Source organism: Ylistrum balloti, unplaced genomic scaffold (genome assembly GCF_031769215.1).
Source record: "Ylistrum balloti isolate Yb309-2 unplaced genomic scaffold, AGI_CSIRO_Ybal_v1 Utg369886, whole genome shotgun sequence".
Classification (NCBI taxonomy): Eukaryota; Metazoa; Mollusca; class Bivalvia; order Pectinida; family Pectinidae; genus Ylistrum; species Ylistrum balloti.
Window position 1 is genome coordinate 381,755 of NW_026782021.1, and position 23,689 is coordinate 405,443.

Sequence of the window (23,689 nt, forward strand, 5' to 3'; positions counted from 1 at the left end):
CCATGTCATAATATTGAAAATGTCAAAGTAATATCAAATGCCTTACTCTACTTATGTACACTTAAGAAGTTTAATAGTTTTATATAAAGCAAATTCCGTATTTACGAATAAATTGATCGTGCCTTGATTTGCAGTGTAAAGCACTGGCGCATTGCACATGAGGACTGGTTTGGTCTCCGTGCCCTACGTACCCGTTCATTAGTCGGTCTACACTACCGACAACAGCGACACCTACTGTTAGATTTTACGCAGGAAGAATGCATAGAATGATTCGCGCCAGTGGGATATTGTTCCAGGTTTCCTCAAACTCACGTCATTATTTCGAACATGTGTATTTGACGTAAATGTTCAAAACAATGTATTACACAAAAGAGAGATTTCTGGCTATTTGAGGTTCCGCTTTGATAAATTTCGCGGAAAATTTAATAGGCAAATAACATAAGCACAACAAACATGGCGGACACTGTGAATGGTGTTTTGGAAATGACTAGTGCACATGTATTGGGCCAGGATACCTTGATTGTAGCAGCTGACGGTATACAAAACTCGGAAAATGATGTTACAGATGAAGATATATTACAACAAGCATTAGATGAAGCATCAGACAATTTAGTGACCACTAATTTAACACAAAGCGACGAAGCTGTTGCCGTAAACTTGGCCGACACTGTTGCAGATGGGACATTCGATACAACAGAAACACACGGTGTTCCGACTGAAGTGACTTTTGATAATGTGACGTATTCTGTAGTCAGTGATGGTGATAATGTAGCATATGCAACTACATCAGGGGCGGCGTTGGAACCACCAGACACTTTATCGGAAGATGGACCCCTTCACACGAGTATCAGTACGATAGAGGAGGGGGAGGAGGATGGTGAACTGGGGGACACTGTGACCACAAGTTCGGGTGTATCTGTGAGACTTGTACCTGTGAATCAAGCCAGTGGGGCGCCTCTGGGATCTAGTCAAAACCCCATTCGTATTATACAGCAAGGTAACCAGTATACACCTGTACAACACCTCACTACTGAACAGCTTCAACAGATCATGCAAGTAGTGCAAGAACAACAGGTAGCTAAAAGCACGGCACAGGAAGGCTCCAGTATTCTTTACAACCCTCAGACAAACACACGCATTGTGTACAGAGTTATCTATCCCTCAGAACTCCACAAGTCTGGTGCCAGTGGTACTCCCATCACTCTTCAATCACAGGGACAACAAACTGTGTTGCTAAGTCAAAGTAGTCGAAGACCATACAAAAAACGCAAATTAGAAGAAGATCTAGATAAACAAGATGGACCTGATTTATCGAAAGAGGAAAAAGAACTTAGGAAAAAACACAGACCACGCACAAGATCGGGTAGAATTTCTAAACCACCCAAGCATATGGTTAAAGACTATAAACATATTCATGTTTTAGACTGGGATGAGGACTATGATGATTCTGATGGCGGTTACTCAGACTTTAAATACAGTGAAGATGAACGAGAAGAGAGGGAGGGATCTGAATCACTTGGCATGGAGACAGGTATACTGATCAATAACACAGATATGAAGGTGGTATTGCTGGTGTTTTATCAAACCTTGTTCGTGTTGGTATATCATTATCACAGATATGGGTGTGGAGTACTGGCAGTGTATTGCTGGTATTTACCAATCCTTGTTTCTGGTGGTATATCAATAACACACCTTTAGTTACAGACTGTATTTGCTTGTCTTACCATTTCTTGTTCCTTTTGGTATATATTTTCAAACTGTTGTTGTATGACTGACCACTTTTTCTCCTTGACCATACATGTGATTTTAGGTATAGTGGATTACCTCTGACTCCTTGCCCCATTCAACTTTAAGTATTTGTGGTTTACCACTCCTTGTCCCAATAGCTCAGTTAGTTTGAGCATTGACCTATGTAGCCTAAGGTGAAATTTTTTATTATTGTTAGAGGGGAATTTTTCTGTGCTATATTTAGGTGTTTCCAAGATGATAACCAAAATTGTGAAAGTCTGAGTTGTACTGCATAGCTATAGTTGTCCCTTGGGGATGGGGTGAAGTTTACTATGATTTATATATATTATAGGAAAGGTGTATTTTTACATTTTTTGCTAAACCAGCAAGGCAATATTTATCGTATTAGGTTTCTTTAATTTGGGGGCAAATTGGTTCAAAATTGTGAAATTGATGGGTCTTGTCTCACTATAAATCAGCAGAGGAGAGGCCTCAAAGAAGAATAAATATGAAAGTTTAGAAATCTCCTCCTTTACTACCATCACTGTCTCCCCACCTTTGTAATACTGACAAACAACGAATCATATGAATCACGTTGTTAACCATATTTGGTCTAACTTCATGGACAGTTTTCAGAGGAAAGATCACACATTTCCATGTTAAATTCACTATACTGTTTCTGTTAAATAATTCAATGCAAACTAACTAAGAATGATTTATATATACTCTCCCTGAAAATTAATTATAAATTATAAATATAATTAGATAATGTGGATAGATTTTGTTTACAAATTAATTTTTCAAATTTCAGTTATATCCTCTACCATTCCCATGTCTCATCACGTTTTGTTTAGAACTTTCCCACATAGACACTGATAGCCATATATTCACTTAGTGATTTGATAAGTGCATTGGTATATACAAGTTGATTGTGATATGTGTGTGCTTCCACACAGCGATCTGTATGATTGTAGTAAGGTTAGACAAAAGCCTTCCAGATGACTCTTCAAATTTAATAACTGATGTGTCAACCTCTCCTTTAAGTATGAATTGTCAAAACCTTCTAAAATAAATCTGTCCTCAATCCCATCACAAGTTAATACGTAGTCCAGAACACTTAAGGCCTGCTGAAAGTCTTTATACTCGGAAAGAATTAGTTTTTTTTACATTCATTAAATCTGTTCTGGGCTATATATAGTTAGCTTATAATTATTACTGTACAAATGTTTAAGGGATACTAACAGATTTATGTTAGAAAAGGAAGTTATTTTGCTGGCAGTTGTAATGGAATATCATGAATTGTAGTACCAATATCTGTTAATAATTCTTTGATATATTAGACTTACCTTTCACAGTTGCCTGCAAAATTGATCAATATACAGTGTAGTCTTAAGATAATCTATATAGGTTCTGGTTTTATTTTTGGGTCTGGTAATATCCAATAAATAATTTTACACCAGTGTAGCAGACATGGGTAGGAAATGTGGTTTACGAAATCAATTTTAGCAAGGAACATGATAAACATGTATCCAGCATAAATCTTTTGTTTTTCTATTGGAATATGTATTCCTGTAAACGGATCATGTTCCATTCTGTGCTAATATTTCAGTTGTCTTTCAAAGTTAGATATAATTTGATTTAAGGTTAAACATATCTCTGTTGCAAAGTTAAATTTAGGTAGACAGTGTGTAAGTTATTTGATTTAAACTAAGATGATGCCTACAGTGTTGTCTTCAATATCAGCTTGATATGGTCAATTCATTATACAGTTATATATATTTTCTAACTCTGGTGAAGATCTGAAGTTTTGTTAATCCATGATCCTTTCATGGGGACTGTGTCCAATGACAACTTACCTTGATTGCTTTTGATAGCTTGATATGGGCCTCCAGTCTGTCGTTCTTTGATGAAGTCAGAATCTTCTACACTGTTACACTGATTCAAAATTGCTCTAGTTTGTCTCGGGGTAACTGACACAGCAAACAAACCTTGATAATTCGTGCCTTTCCCATTTTCCATCTACTGGTTCTTTGAAGAGTTGAATATTTCCATACCATTTATTTCTCCTCTTAACTTTCTCCTCATGCAAAGAAGATTTTTTTACTGTAAGGATTTCTGTATGTCCATTTATGTGTTAAGTAAACCTCGTTTTATTATTGTAAATAGGCGTTGGACATCCTCGCCCAAAGAACTGGAAGTGTGAGACCTGTCACAAATCATACATTGGACGTGGTGGACTGGGCCGTCACTACCGCCTCAACCCAGAACATGGTTCTGTTGATGACCTGCCTGAGGAAACCCTCCATAGTAGGTGTCCAAGTATCCAAGTAGTGTCAGGCCTTCGTGTTGTTAGATATGCTCACTGCAGATATCATTATTAAATGTCAGATTCCAATGAGAATGGTTAAGTTATTGGATGGGTGTGTATTCATATGAATATCGGTACCACAGGTGTGTACAAAAATGCCCTAGTTCTGACCTTCCCAAAAATGTATGTCAATTTTTTTAAAAGAAAAAAAAATGGACTGCTTACTTGGGCCAATAAGTTGTGAATTTATTTCTTCAGACAGATAATGTTAAAAAACATGCCCTCTGTTGTCAATGTTAAAGCCATGCCTTTTGTTGTCAATGTCGAAATCTTGCCCTCTGTTGTCAATGTTTCATTGAAATTCTATATATATAAAACAGAAAATGGCAAGCAGCATTTACTGCTTCTACCTTCAGAACAGCAAATTTCATTTCCAGTAATCTTAATCAAAGTTCTAGTGTGTTTGAATTGCTTAATTATCCCTGTGAAGCGTTTACATGAAACTATACCTATATCTTTTTAATTTTCATTGTTGATTTGAATTAGACATTATTGAAATAAAATTTAATACATAAATAGATACATTTTAACATAGTGTTGTACACCTGATGCGGATTGCAGTTGAGACTGTCCTCTTATTAACATTTGATACTCAATATATTCCTGATTCTTCTACAGTTCTGGCTAATTAGCTATCATATTTAGACTCCAGAAAGATTTGGAATTATCTTTATATGATTTGAATAGCTGCAGCCAAACTAGTAAAGAAATTAAGATATATAGAATTATTATGTATTCACTACTGACTGTGAAATTTTTGTGGGGCTTCATTTTCATGGTTTTTCAAAAAATCACTTTTGTAGATATTGGATTGTGGATAAATATACCTCAATAAATCTTCTCATGCTAATTTTAAGAGCTTGTAGACATATGAATTCATGGATCAAGATTACACACGAAATCGAAGAAAATAAATTCCCCTGGAAAATGAATGGTTTTACAGTATCTTGGCATCATATCTCTGTAAGAGATGTTGCATTTTATAGCCCATGTTTGTTTTTAATTTGAATAAAAATACATTGATCCTGTCTGTTATCATGACCTTTCAACCAAACACTGAATAACTGTTGATTTATTTACATTTTCATTTCGTTATTGGTTTCAGTCTGCATTGAGTACTTTATCAAATTTTGATTTCTCTGTTTTAGCATTTGGTAGGTCTTCCCATAATGGTCTAAGTAACAGTACGGGTAACTTATCAGAGGACAGCAATACTCAGGACTCTATCTCTGGAACCCCCTCAGTTGGAACGCCAAACAAGATGTTTCATCACAGAGGAGGATACCGGGGACGTAACTTTGAAAATCCACTCAAGCGGAAAAACAAACTGCGAGATGTATGTATGATGGCCAATGATGGAATGATCTTATATTCATCATGGTATATCAAAGGGGAAATATAACACATTTAACAGTCAGTTACCACAAATAATATTGTTAGATGATACCTCATCAACCGTTTTAAGCAGAATTAATTGGCAAATTAATATTTGAATGAATTAAGGAATATAACAACAGGTATTAATTGTGATTTCATGTATTGATGACATATTAACAGTGTCGATCTCTAAACTTCACATGTTCTTGATACAAGATGTCATACTACAGGTCCTGTATCAGATGTCTAACCACTCAGTATGTATCAGATGTCTGACCACAGTATGTATCAGATGTCTGACCACACAGGTTCTGTACCAGATGTCTGACCATACAGGTTCTGTATCAGATATTTGACCATACAGGTCCTGTATCAAATGTCTGACCACACAGTATGTATCAGATATCTGACTATAAAGGTTATGTATCAGACGTCTGACCATACAGGTCCTGTATCAGATGTCTGAGCACATACTATGTATCAGATGTCTGACAATACAGGTTCTTTATCAGATGTCTTACCATACAGGTTCTGTATCAGATGTCTGACCATACAGGTTCTGTATCAGATGTCTGACCATACAGGTTCTGTATCAGATATCTGACTATACAGGTTTTATATCAGATGTCCGACCATACAGGTCCTGTATCAGATGTCTGACCACACAGTATGTATCAGAGGTCTGATCACACAGGTCCTGTATCAGATGTCTGACCACACAGGTTCTGTATCAGATGTCTGACCATACAGGTTCTGTATCAGATGTCTGACCACACAGTATGTATCAGATGTCTGACCACACAGTATGTATCAGATGTCTGACCACACAGGTTCTGTATCAGATGTCTGACCACACAGGTTCTGTATCAGATGTCTGACCATACAGGTTCTGTATCAGATATCTGACTATACAGGTTTTATATCAGATGTCCGACCATACAGGTCCTGTATCAGATGTCTGACCACACAGTATGTATCAGAGGTCTGATCACACAGGTCCTGTATCAGATGTCTGACCACACAGGTTCTGTATCAGATGTCTGACCATACAGGTCCTGTATCAGATGTCTGGCCACACAGTATGTATCAGATGTCTGACCATACAGGTTCTGTATCAGATGTCTGACCACACAGGTCCTGTATCAGATGTCTGACCATACAGGTTCTGTATCAGATGTCTGACCACACAGGTCCTGTATCAGATGTCTGACCATACAGGTTCTATATCAGATGTATGACTACACAGGTTCTGTATCAGATGTCTGACCACACAGGTTCTGTATCAGATGTCTGAGCACATACTATGTATCAGATGTCTGACAATACAGGTTCTTTATCAGATGTCTTACCATACAGGTTCTGTATCAGATGTCTGACCATACAGGTTCTGTATCAGATGTCTGACCATACAGGTTCTGTATCAGATATCTGACTATACAGGTTTTATATCAGATGTCCGACCATACAGGTCCTGTATCAGATGTCTGACCACACAGTATGTATCAGAGGTCTGATCACACAGGTCCTGTATCAGATGTCTGACCACACAGGTTCTGTATCAGATGTCTGACCATACAGGTCCTGTATCAGATGTCTGGCCACACAGTATGTATCAGATGTCTGACCACACAGTATGTATCAGATGTCTGACCATACAGGTCCTGTATCAGATGTCTGACCACACAGGTTCTGTATCAGATGTTTGACCACACAGTATGTATCAGATGTCTGACCATACAGGTTCTGTATCAGATGTCCGACCACACAGTATGACCATACAGGTTCTGTATCAGATGTCTGACCACACAGTATGTATCAGATGTCTGACCACACAGGTCCTGTATCAGATGTCTGACCATACAGGTTCTGTATCAGATGTCTGACCACACAGGTCCTGTATCAGATGTCTGACCATACAGTATGTATCAGATGTCTGACCATACAGGTTCTGTATCAGATGTCTGACCACAAAGTTTGTATCAGATGTCTGACCACACAGGTCCTGTATCAGATGTCTGACCATACAGGTTCTGTATCAGATGTCTTACCATACAGGTTCTGTATCAGATGTCTGACCACAAAGTTTGTATCAGATGTCTGACCACACAGTATGTATCAGATGTCTGACCACACAGTATGTATCAGATGTCTGACCACACAGTATGTATCAGATGTCTGACCATACAGGTTCTGTATCAGATGTCTGACCACACAGTATGTATCAGATGTCTGGCCATACAGGTTCTGTACCAGATGTCTGACCATACAGGTCCTCTACCAGATGTCAGACTATAAGGCTCTGAACCAGATGTCAGAATACAGGTTTTGCATGTGATGTCCGACTTCGCCCGGTCCTGTAGAACCACATAGGTTCTGTATCAAATGTCTGACTAAACTGGTTCTGTATCAGATGTTGGATGAAATTGGTTTGATGTCAGATGACCAGCGTCACAAATTCTGTATCAGATGGAAGGCTCAAAATTAAATTAATGTCAAAGTTTATAAGAAACTATTGATCCTATTCTTAATTCTTGTATTTGTAACAGTTGATTCGGCAGTGTGAGGATGAGGAATTAATGGAAGTAGTCTTACCTCGCCTCGCCCAGGTTATTACACTTTGGGAGTTCCTCTTGATGAAGGTGGAGAAGGGAAAACCATCCCTCCCCCATGTCGACGACATCTACCATGAATTTGAGGCACTTTCCAAACAAGTTCAGAAATTCTGCAAAACCTATCTGAAGCCCTTAGCAAACCCAGAAAATAACGTCAGTAATGTTAAAAAATTAAAGGTATGTAGAATGAGGAAGATTTATATGGTGATATAAAGATTTATACTCTTAACGGAAGTAGTCTGTAATACTTGGATGTGTTAAGATACGTTTGGGATTCACTAATAATTCAGAATGTTACTATACACAAATGTTAACTATCATTATCTGTAAAGAGATATATGACTTATTATAAAGCTTGCACATCATCCTGTACAGTGGATTGAAATGTTGCATTGCTCTTTGCTTGTGACTGTTGCTGAAGTCAACTGCACAAATAATCTGTACCTGACATTAACCAACATGGATGTGTGAGACAGGAAAGACATTACAAAAACATACAATGATTTGAAAATCTATCATAACCAGATGATTTTACCCAAATTTTGTAGGTGTTTAAGACTTCTGTTTGGATCACCAGTTCGTGGTTTTGGTAAATGTATAAGGCTTCATTTTGTCAGCTTGTCAGCAGTTCTTTTCAAAAGTTCATCCCAAAGACAGTTTCTGTTTTCACACAATGAAATGTTACATTGTCATTTATCTCAGTTGTTTGAATTGATGAATTCATCAGTGTTTTCTTTCACAATATTAACCTATGTAAATCAAGAATTATCAATGGTTACAACAAGTGCAGATGTCCTCTTCAAAAGTGCATGTTAAAAAAAAAACAAATGTGATCTAATTTATCATTTTTTTCAACACATTCGGATTAAGAATATATCATTTAAGCTTTGAGTTATCTTTTGAAACATGCCTGAAAACGTTAATTTCTTTTGACTTTTAGCTGGTTGGGTAATCCAATTTCCCTGCGTTGGTTTCTTATTAAACAGTTCTTGTTATTGCTATTTCTGGAATAGCACTGAATAGATCATTCTCAGATTTCATTTGTTGGTGATCCATAAATTGAGATGGCCAACAAATGACTATCTTGGTGTTTGGCAGTCATAGATTGTTATTGCAATTTCTGGAGAAACACTGCATGAATTATTCACAAATTTGATATGTAGATTAGCCTTGTCTCTCATTGTGCATAGTCCATTTTGGGACTGATTGGAAATATAAGATGGCCAACAGGCAGCCATCTTGAATGTTGACAATAAAAGTTGACACCATTTCTTCGGAAGTACTGGATGCAGCTATCGAATGTAGGTGCCCCTTGGTCCTTAGTTGTCCCCTTTTGATTTTTTGGCTGATCATCAGAACAAAAGGGATGACAGATTGCCATCTTGTACATTGACAATGAAAGATCGATATTACTGTTTCTTTAAGTACTTAATGGAGCTTTGTCAAATTTCATATGTTTCTTAGGTAGGCACTGCTTTGTCCCTGGTTATACCCTTCTGATTTTTGATTTTTGGACTGCTCAGAAAAATGAGTGACATGCAGTCATCTTGGATTTAGCATTTGAACAGTTAAGAGGAATTTTCAAATCCTAATATTTTAAGAGGAATAAAAAAAAAGGAGAAGGTTGGGAGTTGGTGGAAAGAACAAAGAAAGATAAAATGAAGGTTGACGCCAAGATCTCTCTGGGGTTTCTTGTTATATATTTATTATAGTTATTTATGAAGAAGGATGAACTGCCGAAACATTCATTTTAGACCAAATAGGAAACTGTAGACAGAATCTCTCAACAAGGAAAATATTTCAATATTGTGTTAGATTTTATGCAAATATCACTATCCACTGTGGTAAAATTTGAAGCTTTAATGATCCCTGATAATGTAATAGTTACATAACATCACAAAATACACCAGACCAGCATCAAAACAAAAAAGAAGTAATTTTAATGTGGCCTGTTGAACTTTAAACATTTAGAACTGATATTGCATTAAATTTGCCATCAGCATTATGCTTTAGGCCTAGTTACATTGACAAATTTGTAGACCTTGACCGTGCTATTTTTCTTTTGTTTTAGGTGGAGAACAAGTGTATGGCGGAGGTGCTAGACTTAGAGTTAGATACATATGAGGTTAAGGAGATTCCGGCCAGTGAATTATCAACATTCCAATATAGAAAAATATCTAGTGATCCAACAGGTATAGACACCAGCATTAAACCTCGTGTGAAACGTGTTGAATATGTCACCCAGCGACAGCTGCTTTCCAAAATGGCTGCTGGAAAGCAACTGACAAGAACAACATTAAGCAATTCGGGTGGAAATAATTTTGTGTTAGCAACAGGACGACCAGTTATCATGGAAGCAAGTAATGGTAAAATGTCTTCCTCTTCAACTACAACAATGCTTGACAATCAAAAGTTTGGTAAAATAGACAGTATCGTTCAATCAGTCAGTCCAGTTTCCTCAACACATCCGCGATTTGTGACAGTGTCTGCGGCACCTAGTCATGGTAACACAGTGCTGCCATCTTCAGGTATGAATAGTCTAGCACAGGGGGTCGGCAAACAGTCCAGTAATACTCCAGTGGTAATACAGACAGTCGAGTCCAAGCCGGGCATTAAACCAAGTGTTGTGGGTGGTATTAGTTTACTACCACCAAACCTTGCCTCTTTGGCAAATGCTCAAAAGGTGTCATCATCAAAACCAGCAGTTGTGAGTGTGATGTCTAATGTTATTCAGTCTTCACCAGCTAACACAATAGTGATTCAATCAATCCCTAATCAATCTCCTTCAAATTCAGTTGTAGAAAACTTGTTGGAAACAACTGGATCTGTGAACACATCCACAGTTAACAGTCACCAAAACATTGTTACCTCTTTGACTGATCCACTAGCCACTGTACCGCTGTCTGCTGTAGAGGGTCTAGTGATTGAGGAGTCCCCCATGCAGTTGTCAAACCTGCCCCTGGCCACTAATGGGGAGAAAGACACAGCTATCTCTGTGGTCGTAGATGAGGAAGAGCAAGAGAGCTCTCCTCAAGAGGACGTACAAAAGTCCCTAGATACTGCTTCAGGTGCAATTCTGTCTAAAAATGAGGTGGAAAGTCTTGACAATATTATGGACACAAGTGATACCATTGTGGAAGCTACGGGAGAATTTGAGGCAGGGGAGATGGTGCAATTAGTACAGGACCAGATTCTAGAGGAGGAAAGTGTTGAGGGCATACAGGTGCCATCTGATCACATTATCACTGCCTCCAATATCTACCAAACTGCAGATGGAATCATCATCATACAGAACCAAGATGGGAGCACAGTGCAACTCCAGGGTGGTGATGGAGAACCGATCCCATTGGAGACCGTACAGGCACTCCTTGCCATGGATGGACAGCTATTACAGACAACCATGGAAGAAGGGGAGCAACTCCAGCTTGACCAGTGATTATAATCATTGAAGTAGTTAACAGCTTTAGACAACTTTGAAGAACATCTAGAGAAATCATAATCACTACCGCTTAAATTCATTGCTGAACTATTTGGCTAATGTGTTAACAAGTAGTGAGTCTGGTAAAGGTAATTTCATCCATTCCACCATTGGTAAGCTGACTTTTCATTCAGAATAAATATGGTAAGTACTTTGTACATTAACAAGAGCACACTCACTGTTCAGACTCAACAAAACATCTTCCAATTTGCTCATTTCAAAATTACATCAAAAATAGGATTTGTTAATTAATAGGAAATAAAATATGTTATTAGAAGAAATATCAAAGACATCTAAAGTTTTAGCTGATAAGGTATTGAAAATCTTGGTCAACTTTTATGATAGGACTAATAGGAATTCCTTAGAAATGGCTACTGGAGTGATTGCTATTGGACAGTCCATTTTTGATCCTACAATTTTGCTGAGAAATCTAGAATGCACCAGAAGACAAGTGATAAGAGAAGACCAGACTAGATAAAAGATTTGGAAGAGGGGATGATTTTGAACCTTCCCCATTGGACTTGTAGAAGTGCCGCATAGATTAAACCTGCATCAGTAATGAAGCTTGAGTTACTCTACTGAACACTTGTGTGAATACTGACTGACCTACATTTCAAGCCTCAGTGACTTAGTTCAATATCACGTTGATAAGTTTGTATCTCTGTCTGGCTATTGGTGGTCTTTATGGAATCCCATTAATATATTAGTTTACAGTTACCAGGAACATGTTTTTATAAATGTTTACAGCAAGAAGTCTTAACTGAATTCAAATTCAGATCCTTCAGACATGGTTGAAATCTTGCAAAGGTGACAAATGACTTACTGTTATCAGACACTTGAATTGATTACTTGTGTGTGACGGTGTATGTGCTAGTGTGTAAAAGTATGTAATTGACTATGCTCGTGTGTGTGTGTGCGTGCATGTGTGTGTGTGGATGTATAACAAGTTCGAAGACACTGTGATGTTTTGAATGAAAGGTTTAGGTATGATTTATAGAATTATTTTATAGCGTTACATTGATATTGTACAGTGTTTAGATAAGATAGACTGTTGTATGATGCTGAACTGAAGAAACAGTCAAGTGTACCAAATTGATCATTACATTATTTTGGCACATTTTGCTATATGACAATAAGTAAATAGTGTTGGTACAGTTTCTTTAAGAATTTTATTATTGGAAATGATATTTATAAATGAAAATAATTTATAAGCAATGTATATAAATTCCATGCTCCAAGCTGGTGCCAAAAGTGCTAAACCATTATTAGTGTTACAACAAATGTGCTAACAGAGGAGCTGACATTGTGTTCTAATTGGACACCATCCCTGGTGACATACCAGATTATCCACGGTGGTTGTCCTATGTCATCAATGGCTGAGGTGGAGCTAACCTTGCTATAACATAGCAATATTATGGCTCTAGTTGTATTATACATTTTGTTTATTGTCAGTTGTATCAGAAAAAATATTTATTGGCTAACAGGTGAAAAGCAAGATTAGTCTTGTACCAGGAAATATTGAAAGATACTGAGAATTCTTTTCGAAGAGCAGCTATAGAAATTTTAATGAATATCTTAATCTTTTTGCATTGACAGTTAAATGTATTAAATTCTTACTATATGGAAATATGGGTTGATGTGTTGTTTATTGCCAACTGACATTGTCTACAATTTTTAGTGCCTGTTGACAGCTGATAAAGCAAGCATGATCTTATTATTAGATGGATTCTGTCAGCTGTGTTTATCACCCATAAACAAACAGCACCCTATAAGACATAGTATCGTTAGCTATGGCGCAGCATCTGTTCAACATCTGTCAGCATCTCCAATTTTTTCTAGAAAATATGTTTAGTCAAAACCACTGGATTTTGAGTAAATTTTATCAGAAACATAGTTGGTGGGGAGGTGACATCATTTTGTGTAAATGGTGTGGCCAAAAAGGGAAAACACGAAAAATGTACCTCAATCACCAGAATCCTCACAAGTTATCAGCATCTAATGTCAAGGAAAATAGACCTCAAACACCAGAATCCTCACAGCGAGTTATCAGCATCTAATGTCGAGAAAAATAGATCTCAATCACTAGAGTCCTCACAGCAAGAATAGGGTATCGATTATGTATGATTGCCAAATGACAATTAATTTGAAATATAGTAACAACTGTGAAAACACCAGTACCTGACATAGTTATACGTTCTGACAGCATAACATAGCAGTGCTTGATGTTCCCTGGAAAGTCGCAAGAGGTCTCGCCAAGGACACAGTTCTTCAGAATAAGCTATGTCCTAGAGATTGGTGTACTATCCAAACTCACCAATTTTCGGAAATTGCAAACACCAATTTGTAACAGAAACCGCTTAAAAGTAGGCACGTGATCAAGCCACAACTTTCCTGTACAGTTTGAAAATATATTTCTAGGATGGGGAAGACAATTGTGTTCAGAGCACATCCGTCAGGTGTGATGGATGTCAATTAGTTATTTTCGTCAGACATGCGTTTCGTGATTAAATACGGTATGGTTAAGTATTGTGAGGAGATCGTGAATTAAAAGTGTAGTTTTGACTGAGCGTGATATTATTCAATCAACATGCGTTTTCTCACTGAATGTAAACCTTTTACTTGCACCAATTTAAATTTATTTAGGTACGTGTTTTGTTACATTTTCAATACCATTATAATAACTTTTATAATTTTTTGTTTGTCCTTTAGTCCTATCTCAGATTACTGCCTCGCCCAATAAAAACACTTTGGCCTAGAGTGGTTTCAAGATTCGACGAATTTCGATTTTCTTCACTCACCTCCCAAGTTTTCACGACCTACGTCGTTATGAGTTCGTTATTTGACTACGTTGTATTATTTTGTAAAAACTACGAGTTACCCCTCTTTGACCGATATTTGTCCCTTTTCTCCCCGGCCTTTTGCCAATCAAATCCCACGTTTCCAACCTCATATTACTATTGTATATCTGCTGTGTGCACATCGTTGAACTTTGTACGCGGACGGAAATGAAATAATATCATAACGTACGGACAACTTGGCTTTTTTAAATACGCATTTTCAAATTACTTTCCGGCTGTTACAGAAGAGTCGGCGAGAGATAATGAGAAAAAAAACTCACTGGAATTTTTAAAATTCAGCTGAAACAGTGTACATTCGTTTTCTCTAGCTAATACGTTATTATAAGTATTGAGAACTGATATCACCTCATGGTCGATTTTCTTTGAAAAAAATCCCATCTTTCTTTTTTTTATTAACTAAGACACATATGTGCCATTATAAGACTTATTTTCTCTTAGGCGGGCCGTCATTCTCCACACACATCATTCACACTGTCACAGGAGGGCCCTCATTCTCCAAACACATCATTCACACTGTCACAGGAGGGCTCTCATTCTCCATACACATCATTCTCACTGTCCATATGTACCGGTTACACGCACATACACATTTAAGCCAGCTTAAAGATGGCCAGAATATGTGATATCACTGTTGAATTAACTTAAATGGTACCCTGGGACATTGTTAGATGGCCAGATTATGTGATATCACTGTTGAATTAACTTAAATGGTACCCTGGGACATTGTTAGATGGCCAGATTATGTGATATCACTGTTGAATTAACTTAAATGGTACCCTGGGACATTGTTAGGTGGCCAGATTATGTGATATCACTGTTGAATTAACTTAAATGGTACCCTGGGACATTGTTAGGTGGCCAGATTATGTGATATCACTGTTAATATGTATTGCATTATGATTAATCAAATTGAAAAGGGACTGGTATTATTTTCCATGAGAAAAAGCTAAACCATCATTTTCATAACTACTTATCTTTCAATTTTTATCGTTTTTTAAAATAAAATTCCACAAATTTCAAAAGTTCGTATACATCCCTTTATTCGATAATAATAAATATTTTGTTTCAACAATAGAATACAATAATTCAAGCAAGGCTAAAGCATTGGATTTCCAAATCAAATCTCAACATCTTGAAGTGAAATGAAATTTTATTTTTCTTCGTTAAGTGCATACCAGGCAGTAGCTTCCTCAATAATCTCATGTGTTCTTCCATCTTTCCTTTAACCGATCCCGCTTGTGCTTCATGTAAACGGTGACGCATACCTACCCGGAATAGGTAACTCATTTCTCAGTATAGTTCAATCGGGGTTTCATTTTCAGTTGGCGATATGGGTACGGAAAAACGACCATACTGTGTATCGTTAATTTGAGTCTATTTATAACCTGTACGTACTGAAGTGTGACGCTACGAACTCTATCCATTGGTGAGGATGATACTTCAACAAATTCTATGTCACGAGTCGTATATGTGGCATATATAACATAGCCTAGTGTAACAGTATGGCCGATCTGGTCTCAAGTGAAGACAGCGATGCAGACATACCCGGAAGTGAGACTGCGGACGGTAAGACTCTTGGTCTACTGCATTTGTAACAGACAATGACCAGTGGAATGTGATAGTGTCCACAGTTTACCTATTGACAATAACTGTAACAAAAGACATTACGATGTTATCTCATTAGTAATTGCTGACATTGTTAACCCTTTAGTAAACACACGGAATTGTAAACTGTCTAGTAACCACGTGGGTTATTTAATCTCTAGTTACCACGTGGGTATGTTAACATTCTAGTACATTCGTGAATTTGGTGACTCGCTAATACATATGTTCCTTTATCGACTCTTGAGTGTGCTCTGTTGTACGTGCAACGTCACGATATCGACTCATCTAATGAGATTTTGATGTTGGTATCAAACAGACACGTGACGGTCACGTTGAGGTTGACACTAGTACACACGTGAGGTTAACACTAGTACACACGTGAGGTTAACACTAGTACACACGTGAGGTTAACACTAATACACACGTGAGGTTGACACTAGTACACACGTGAGGTTGACACTAGTACACAGATGAGGTTAACACTAATACACACGTGAGGTTAACACTAATACACACGTGAGGTTAACACTAGTACACACGTGAGGTTAACACTAGTACACACGTGAGGTTAACACTAGTACACACATGAGGTTAACACTAATACACACGTGAGGTTAACACTAGTACACAGATGAGGTTAACACTAGTACACACGTGAGGTTAACACTAGTACACACGTGAGGTTGACACTAGTACACACGTGAGGTTGACACTAGTACACAGATGAGGTTAACACTAATACACACGTGAGGTTAACACTAATACACACGTGAGGTTAACACTAGTACACACGTGAGGTTAACACTAGTACACACGTGAGGTTAACACTAATACACACGTGAGGTTAACACTAGTACACAGATGAGGTTAACACTAGTACACACGTGAGGTTAACACTAGTACACACGTGAGGTTGACACTAGTACACACGTGAGGTTAACACTAGTACACACATGAGGTTAACACTAGTACACACGTGAGGTTAACACTAATACACACGTGAGGTTGACACTAGTACACACGTGATGTTAACACTAATACACACGTGATGTTAACACTCTTACACACATGAGGTTAACACTAATACACACGTGAGGTTAACACTAGTACACAGATGAGGTTAACACTAGTACACACGTGAGGTTAACACTAGTACACACGTGAGGTTGACACTAGTACACACGTGATGTTAACACTAATACACACGTGATGTTAACACTCTTACACACATGAGGTTAACACTAGTACACACGTGAGGTTAACACTAATACACACTTGAGGTTAACACTAATACACACGTGAGGTTAGTACACACGAGAGGTTGCAATGCTGACCAAGTACACACGCGAGGTTATGATGTTGACACTAGTACAAACATGAGGTTAACACTAATACACACGTGAGGTTGACACTAATACACACGTGAGGTTAACACTAATGCACACGTGAGGTTAACACTAGTACACACATGAGGTTAACACTAATATACACGCGAGGTTAACACTAATGCACACGTGAGGTTAACACTAGTACACACATGAGGTTAACACTAATACACACGTGAGGTTAACACTAACACACACGGGGAGTTGTAGCATTGACTCATGTACACATCTGATATGGTGATGTTGACAACAGCACACTTGAGGTTGTGATGTTGTCACTAGTACACACCTAACATGGCGATGCTGACACTCGTGAGGTTGTGATGTTGACACCAGTGCAAACATGAGGTTGTAGGGTTGACACTACTACATACGAGAGGTTGTAATGTTGACAAGAGTACACACGTGAGGTTGTGATGTTGACACTAATACACACGTGAGAATGTGATGTTCACACTAATACACACGTGAGGTTGTGATGTTGACACTAATACACACGTGAGGTTGTGATGTTGACACTTATACACACATGAGGTTGTGATGTTGACATTAGTTCACACATTAGGTTGTGATGCTAACCCAAGTACACACGTGAGGTTGTGATGTTAACACAAGAACATACCTACATGGTGATGTTGACATTAGTACACACGAGAGGTTGCAATGCTGACCAAGTACACACGCGAGGTTATGATGTTGACACTAGTACAAACATGAGGTTGTTATGTTGACAGTAGTACACACATGAGGTTGTGATGTTGACACAAGTACACATGTGAGGTTGTAATGTTGACACTAGTACACACGTTAGGTTGTAATGTTGACACTAATACACACGCGAGGTTATGATGTTGACAGTAGTACAAACATGAGGTTATGTTGACAGTAGTATACACATGAGGTTGTGATGTTGACATAAGTACACACGTGATGTTTTGATGTTGACTCGTACAAGCGTGACTTAATGGTGTTGATTCTAGATCACACCGGGACGCTGTGATATATTGAGTCTTGAGTACAAAATAATATTGTGATGTTTCATTTTTATCTTTTGTGTCGGCAAATAACGTTTTAATTGTTCTGACGATTGAGATTGAAACATTTCAGTGATTGATTTTACAGTGGTTTTAATTTCAGTCTCTCATGCCGATGTCGGATTCAAGAAATTCTTTTCAAGTGTAAAAAAGTTGTCGAAGCGGTAAGTTTCTTTTTAAAACAAATACTTGAATTAAATTCGTTTCCCTTTGACATGTGAATTTATGAAACCTCACGATGTCTCATGTAAATGTTTCATTTTCTAAAATGACATCACAATAAGTTTCATTACACTCACCCATGTGTAATATACGCAAAAAATATGACGTTGGTTTATTAGCGAATTCAGTCAATGTTAAAAGTTTAAGACAGGCTTGACGAACCTCTTACTTCTCTATAGCTCTTCAAAGTTCGGATTTCGATAGTACGCGACTTTTTTTTTATAGATTTGAATAATCAAGGGTCTTAAACAACTATTTTGAAAAATTAATTAATGGAAAAAAAAAAAAAAATGAAAGATCAATCTCTTCTCTTAATTTTCTGATGGAACATCTACACTCTTCACTGGAGATACAAAAAGGCTTGGTTGATATAAACATTTAAATTTTAACCAAAACAATGCTGATTGGTTACTGCGACGAATCGTTGGTTGGGTTTGAGTCTCACAATTAAAGTCAGGGATCTGGAAAAATATTTTAAACCACTAGGCACAGGACTGGTGGGATGAAAAATTTACTCTTCCGGATTGGAAATTTACTCGTCCAAATTCAGCTATGAAATGGCGACTTAATCAGCGAGAATGTGACATGTGACTTTTTTGTATTTTTATTTGAAGTTTTAGTGAACAAAAAACTATGTGGTGATGGCTGTTTTGTGTCAGACATTGTGCTCGACTTAGGCCTGGTCGTAGTGTTTGTTTACATTTGACTGACTAGGCGCTGTTAAGAACGAGAGCACCTGACATCAGTATAACCGCGGGAAAATGGTTAAGGTATTCCGAATGCTAAATTTAACGCCATGGGAGTTCCGGCGTAATCGAGAGTTAGAGAGCAGACTGGAATATTTGTTTTCGAAGTACCGTAAACACGTTTCTTTGTTTTAAATTTTCTTTACATTTTTATTGAAATTTAAGTTGTAACATTAATATCACTGGAAAAAGATAAATCTGGTTGTCCGAGACAATTTTCACTCGTCCATGACGACCGGACGAGTGCTTTTCCGGATCCCTGTAAAGTGAGCCAGCAATGTAATAAAAAAGATTGGAAATAGTTTATTCGAAATTGAATAGTTACTTACTTGTGTTAATTCCGTTTCAAGAAGAATGCTTAAGCATTCATCGATGATGTGATGTTGAAAATAAGAGACAGGTCGAGCGTCTGCTTGAAACAATCACATTCGATTTGACTGAAAAGTCAATATAGAAGTAACGTAAAGAGAAAAAGCCCATGAACAGTAATGTTGTACAGAACTGTTGAAATATTTGATTGCATTGCAGCATTCTTGGAAAAAGATAACTTATACCAAATAGAAATATCAGCCAAAATGACATGAAAATCTATCGCAAACAATCCGCTCTACATGCAAATTTACAGATGGGAAATGAAACGGAAATGCCTTGAAAAGATTTTACAAAAAGATACAAATTAAGATAAGATACAATAGAGCTAGTTAATTGGTTTAACTGCATCATCCGGCTGTTTCGTCCTTCTGTGTTTCATCAATGATGCTAAGGGCATCACAGTCATTGACTACGCCTGAGAGTTTCTTTTGTGATGGTGGTTACTAAGATTCTGTATCATAGGCCTAGTGATGTGAGGATTTAAATGAGATAATTCATGTCTATACTATAAGTACACATAATTGTCATCAAGTTTTCCATAAATAGACACACACTTGAATCTTTCTTTCTGGTTTGAGTGCAGAACGAGCACCAGAGAAATAGTGCTTCGGAAGCAAGAGGTCTCAGTCGACACCATGACGTCATACCATAAATCAGCCGACCAGCGGTCTCTTATGCGATGGTAGTCACTAGGTGTTCGAACACTTTTAATTAACTATTGACTCAAAAATACGTGCTTACTTGCATTATCACATGTTTTTTTTCTCCGCGGGTAGTACCGATTGTCTGCGTTATGAAGACGCTCTATGCGCTTTTTCGTGGACACCATGAATAGAATTGTAAGCGTTACTTGTACAATATCTCATGATTCTAGAAGTGTTTGATGTTTGAAGTAGCAGGTTTCTGAGCATCGAGTTCGTCAGTAGTCATGCTGATGGATTGGGGGTTATTTGTCTACGTTTGACCGATTTCTTTCACAATCAAGATTTATTGTATTTTTGTGTTTAACAGTGTGGCAAGTCTCAGCGATTCCCCAGTCCCAAGTCCGACAGTGTCACGTGATGACACTGTTTTGCCAATCGACACCCGACCCGATGCATTCTTTGGGGATGTATTCGTGGACCCTAGAAAGACACGGACGACGAACCGTTCATCTGATGAGTACGACTTTAACTACAAGTCACGTGGGGTGGCTGTTCTAATTGTCAATGTGAATTTCAAGAACCCGAAGATGACTCCAGATAGAGAATATGCCAAACATGACATAGAAGTGTTCCAGAAGATCTTAAAAGCGTTGAATTTTACTATAATAAAATTGCGGGACCTTTCTACGTCGGATTTACGTAAGGAACTTGAAAGTGAGTTATCTTCTCTTTAAGTAGCGTCGTTTGGTGTTTTAAATGATTATTTATCACGTTATCATTTGCGTATTTATTTTAACAGTTGATGTCTCTCATTAATAAACTTGTTGGAATGGGGCTATTAATCTACTACTGAAGTAAGGGAGTGTAATGACCAATTTCAACATTAACAGCCACAGACACAGCCTGTGTAGATATAGCTGACATAAACTTGTTACAATAATCACTTTTCCAGTTCATTAACTTTTCTCTATTTTCCAAAGAGATACGTTCAACCTTGACTTCTGACTGTGATTGCTTCCTGTGCCTGATCAGCTCACACGGTTTGGAGACAAGAATATACGAGGATAAGCGGAAGCGACAGCATATGACCTTCACCTACGACCGATGGATACCCACCGACGAGATCATCAAACCTTTCACTGAGAGCTGCTGCCGATGTCTGGGGGGGAAACCAAAACTCTTTTTTATACAGGTGATTCCGAAATTTATCTGATACTTCCATTACAAGCAGTTAGTACTGAAAACTCCAAAACTCAAGGAATCTGACAAGCTAGGTGTTGTAAAATAAGCATGTAATACTTTTCAGCGTACGCCATAAAAAGGCATCTAGAACGTCGCGGAGGTTTTTCTAATTCATTTTTCACGAAGTGAGATGTTTGTGTTTTGTATCGGTATAACTAGAAACTGAGCGCTCAAGACATATAGATTCTTTTCAAACAATGTGTATTTTTATCTCATTTTTCCAGGCTTGCAGGTCTGTTCACAGCTCCGCGGACATCGACTCCATCGATAGTGGAGTTTCTGTGACGTACGCCGTACGTCAGCCCACGGGACATTCACGTGACAGCAGAGACGTTCCTTCAAAGATAGACAAGGTTGACAATTTACATCCGTCATTAAGAAGTGTCCAGGGTGATCAGAACATCTCATCTGAAAACTCGTCTCAGTCTTTCCGCGGAGAAGTCAATCTGGATGGAATTCCTTTCGCTGATGATGATGACACAGACGACAGTGATGACCAAGACTTGTCAACACCAGACAACACTCGTGTACCCTATTACCCTCCACGGACGCACCAAGCTGATGACGTAGACTTTTGTACAATTCCGTGCTACCCTCATTGTCTAGTCATGTTCTCGTCTGCTCCAGGTAAGTTCAAAGTCACTATAGTTAGGTATTAACATTAGTTAAAGCAACATAACTTACTGTCGCATTATTTATGTTTTTTAACGGAGACCAGTCGTCTTGACATTCAAGATTTGTTCATTTATATAGGTTTTGTGATCTCATTACAGAGCGTTTCGCGTGGTCTGATGATTTTAAGGGAGGATGGCTGCCGTACTGTATGTATAAAGTTCTCGATAAGATGGCACAACTTAACTTCCGCATCGATCTTTTAGAGGCTTTGACGGATGTGAACGAAACTATGGCCCAGAGTCTGGAGACAAACATAACAAGGGATAGGGTCATGCACCAACGCAAATCCGCCGCCTGTATCTACCATATGCTTACTAAGGATATTTACTTAACACCCAAGTACGCCCCGATACCCAAAGTCGACAGGGTACAAGTTTCGGCGGTATAGTCATAGTAACGATGGCATCTGCTTCACACCCGGAAGTGTAGTCATAGTAAAGATGTTCCATGTTTCAATCTCTCCCAGAGTGCAATGCGGTACCCCATTAACACTGATCGACGGAATACAATACAGCTGTGTCCTTCGTTAGCGTTGTCAGTGCTGCTGCCATAGCTTTGTCCTACGTCAATTTTGACCCCGACCGCGAGGTCAGTAAGCCATTTACAGAAGTGCATTGTGATTGTTACGGAACGGCAAATCTTGAAGAGATTGTCGGAAGTGTAGCCATGAAATGATCCGGAAGTGTTGTCATGATAACTTTGATATTTCACAGACCCGATATTGGTGCTACAGCTACCGTTATTTATGTAGTGTTTTCAAAGCTGAGACCAATATGGACGTAACAAGTTGCTTTCAATAAGAATTTAGTAGGTGTTAGATGTTTAAAAAGATAAAAACAGAAGCAATAGTAGTTTTTGATGATAGAAATTAACGTTAAAGTGGATGCAAGACCAGTACAATTTTATTCTGTAGTATTGATGTAATGTCAAACAGCAAATGGTCGCTTCCCGTTCTTAGAATCTAGGCTTTAACGGACGGCGAGCTTGATGTGAATTATTATTTTACAATTGAAGAGTGATTTATCCTCGAAACTTTGTCTCATTACTTGTTATACCTTTTTCGTAGTAGTGTTATTTTATTGTGTATTTCTATAAGATTATAGCATGTCTAATATGTTTTGTTGTCTTAAGTCATATTTGTGAAAGGATTGTATCGATGTGGAATATTTGGTTCAGTTGGTAGAGCTGATCCATTATCATGTCGTAGACTCGGGCTTGGTTCATGATCCGGGCATTTGATGAGAATGTGAATTTTCCCTGTTCAGAAATTTAATGAAAATCAGTAATGGAATGCCATGACATGACTCTATTGATATGTTGTGATTTTAAAGCACCAATAGACG

The 23,689-nt window shown here is 37.9% G+C and overlaps 2 protein-coding genes across 2 annotated transcripts; both read left to right on the forward strand.

The window, feature by feature from the left end:
* Positions 1 to 236: 236 nt before the first annotated feature.
* Positions 237 to 13,190, forward strand: LOC132546347 (uncharacterized). Its single transcript, XM_060210060.1, has 5 exons — positions 237 to 1,531; positions 3,895 to 4,035; positions 5,245 to 5,432; positions 8,020 to 8,262; positions 10,157 to 13,190. The coding sequence occupies exons 1-5, from the start codon at positions 454 to 456 to the stop codon at positions 11,519 to 11,521; spliced, it is 3,015 nt and encodes a 1,004-aa protein (XP_060066043.1). The 5' UTR covers positions 237 to 453; the 3' UTR covers positions 11,522 to 13,190.
* A 2,733-nt stretch (positions 13,191 to 15,923) lies between these two features.
* LOC132546358 (uncharacterized) lies at positions 15,924 to 23,462 on the forward strand. Its single transcript, XM_060210072.1, has 6 exons — positions 15,924 to 15,987; positions 18,549 to 18,609; positions 20,797 to 21,143; positions 21,410 to 21,621; positions 21,896 to 22,298; positions 22,445 to 23,462. The coding sequence occupies exons 1-6, from the start codon at positions 15,924 to 15,926 to the stop codon at positions 22,732 to 22,734; spliced, it is 1,377 nt and encodes a 458-aa protein (XP_060066055.1). The 3' UTR covers positions 22,735 to 23,462.
* The last annotated feature ends 227 nt before the right edge of the window (positions 23,463 to 23,689 follow it).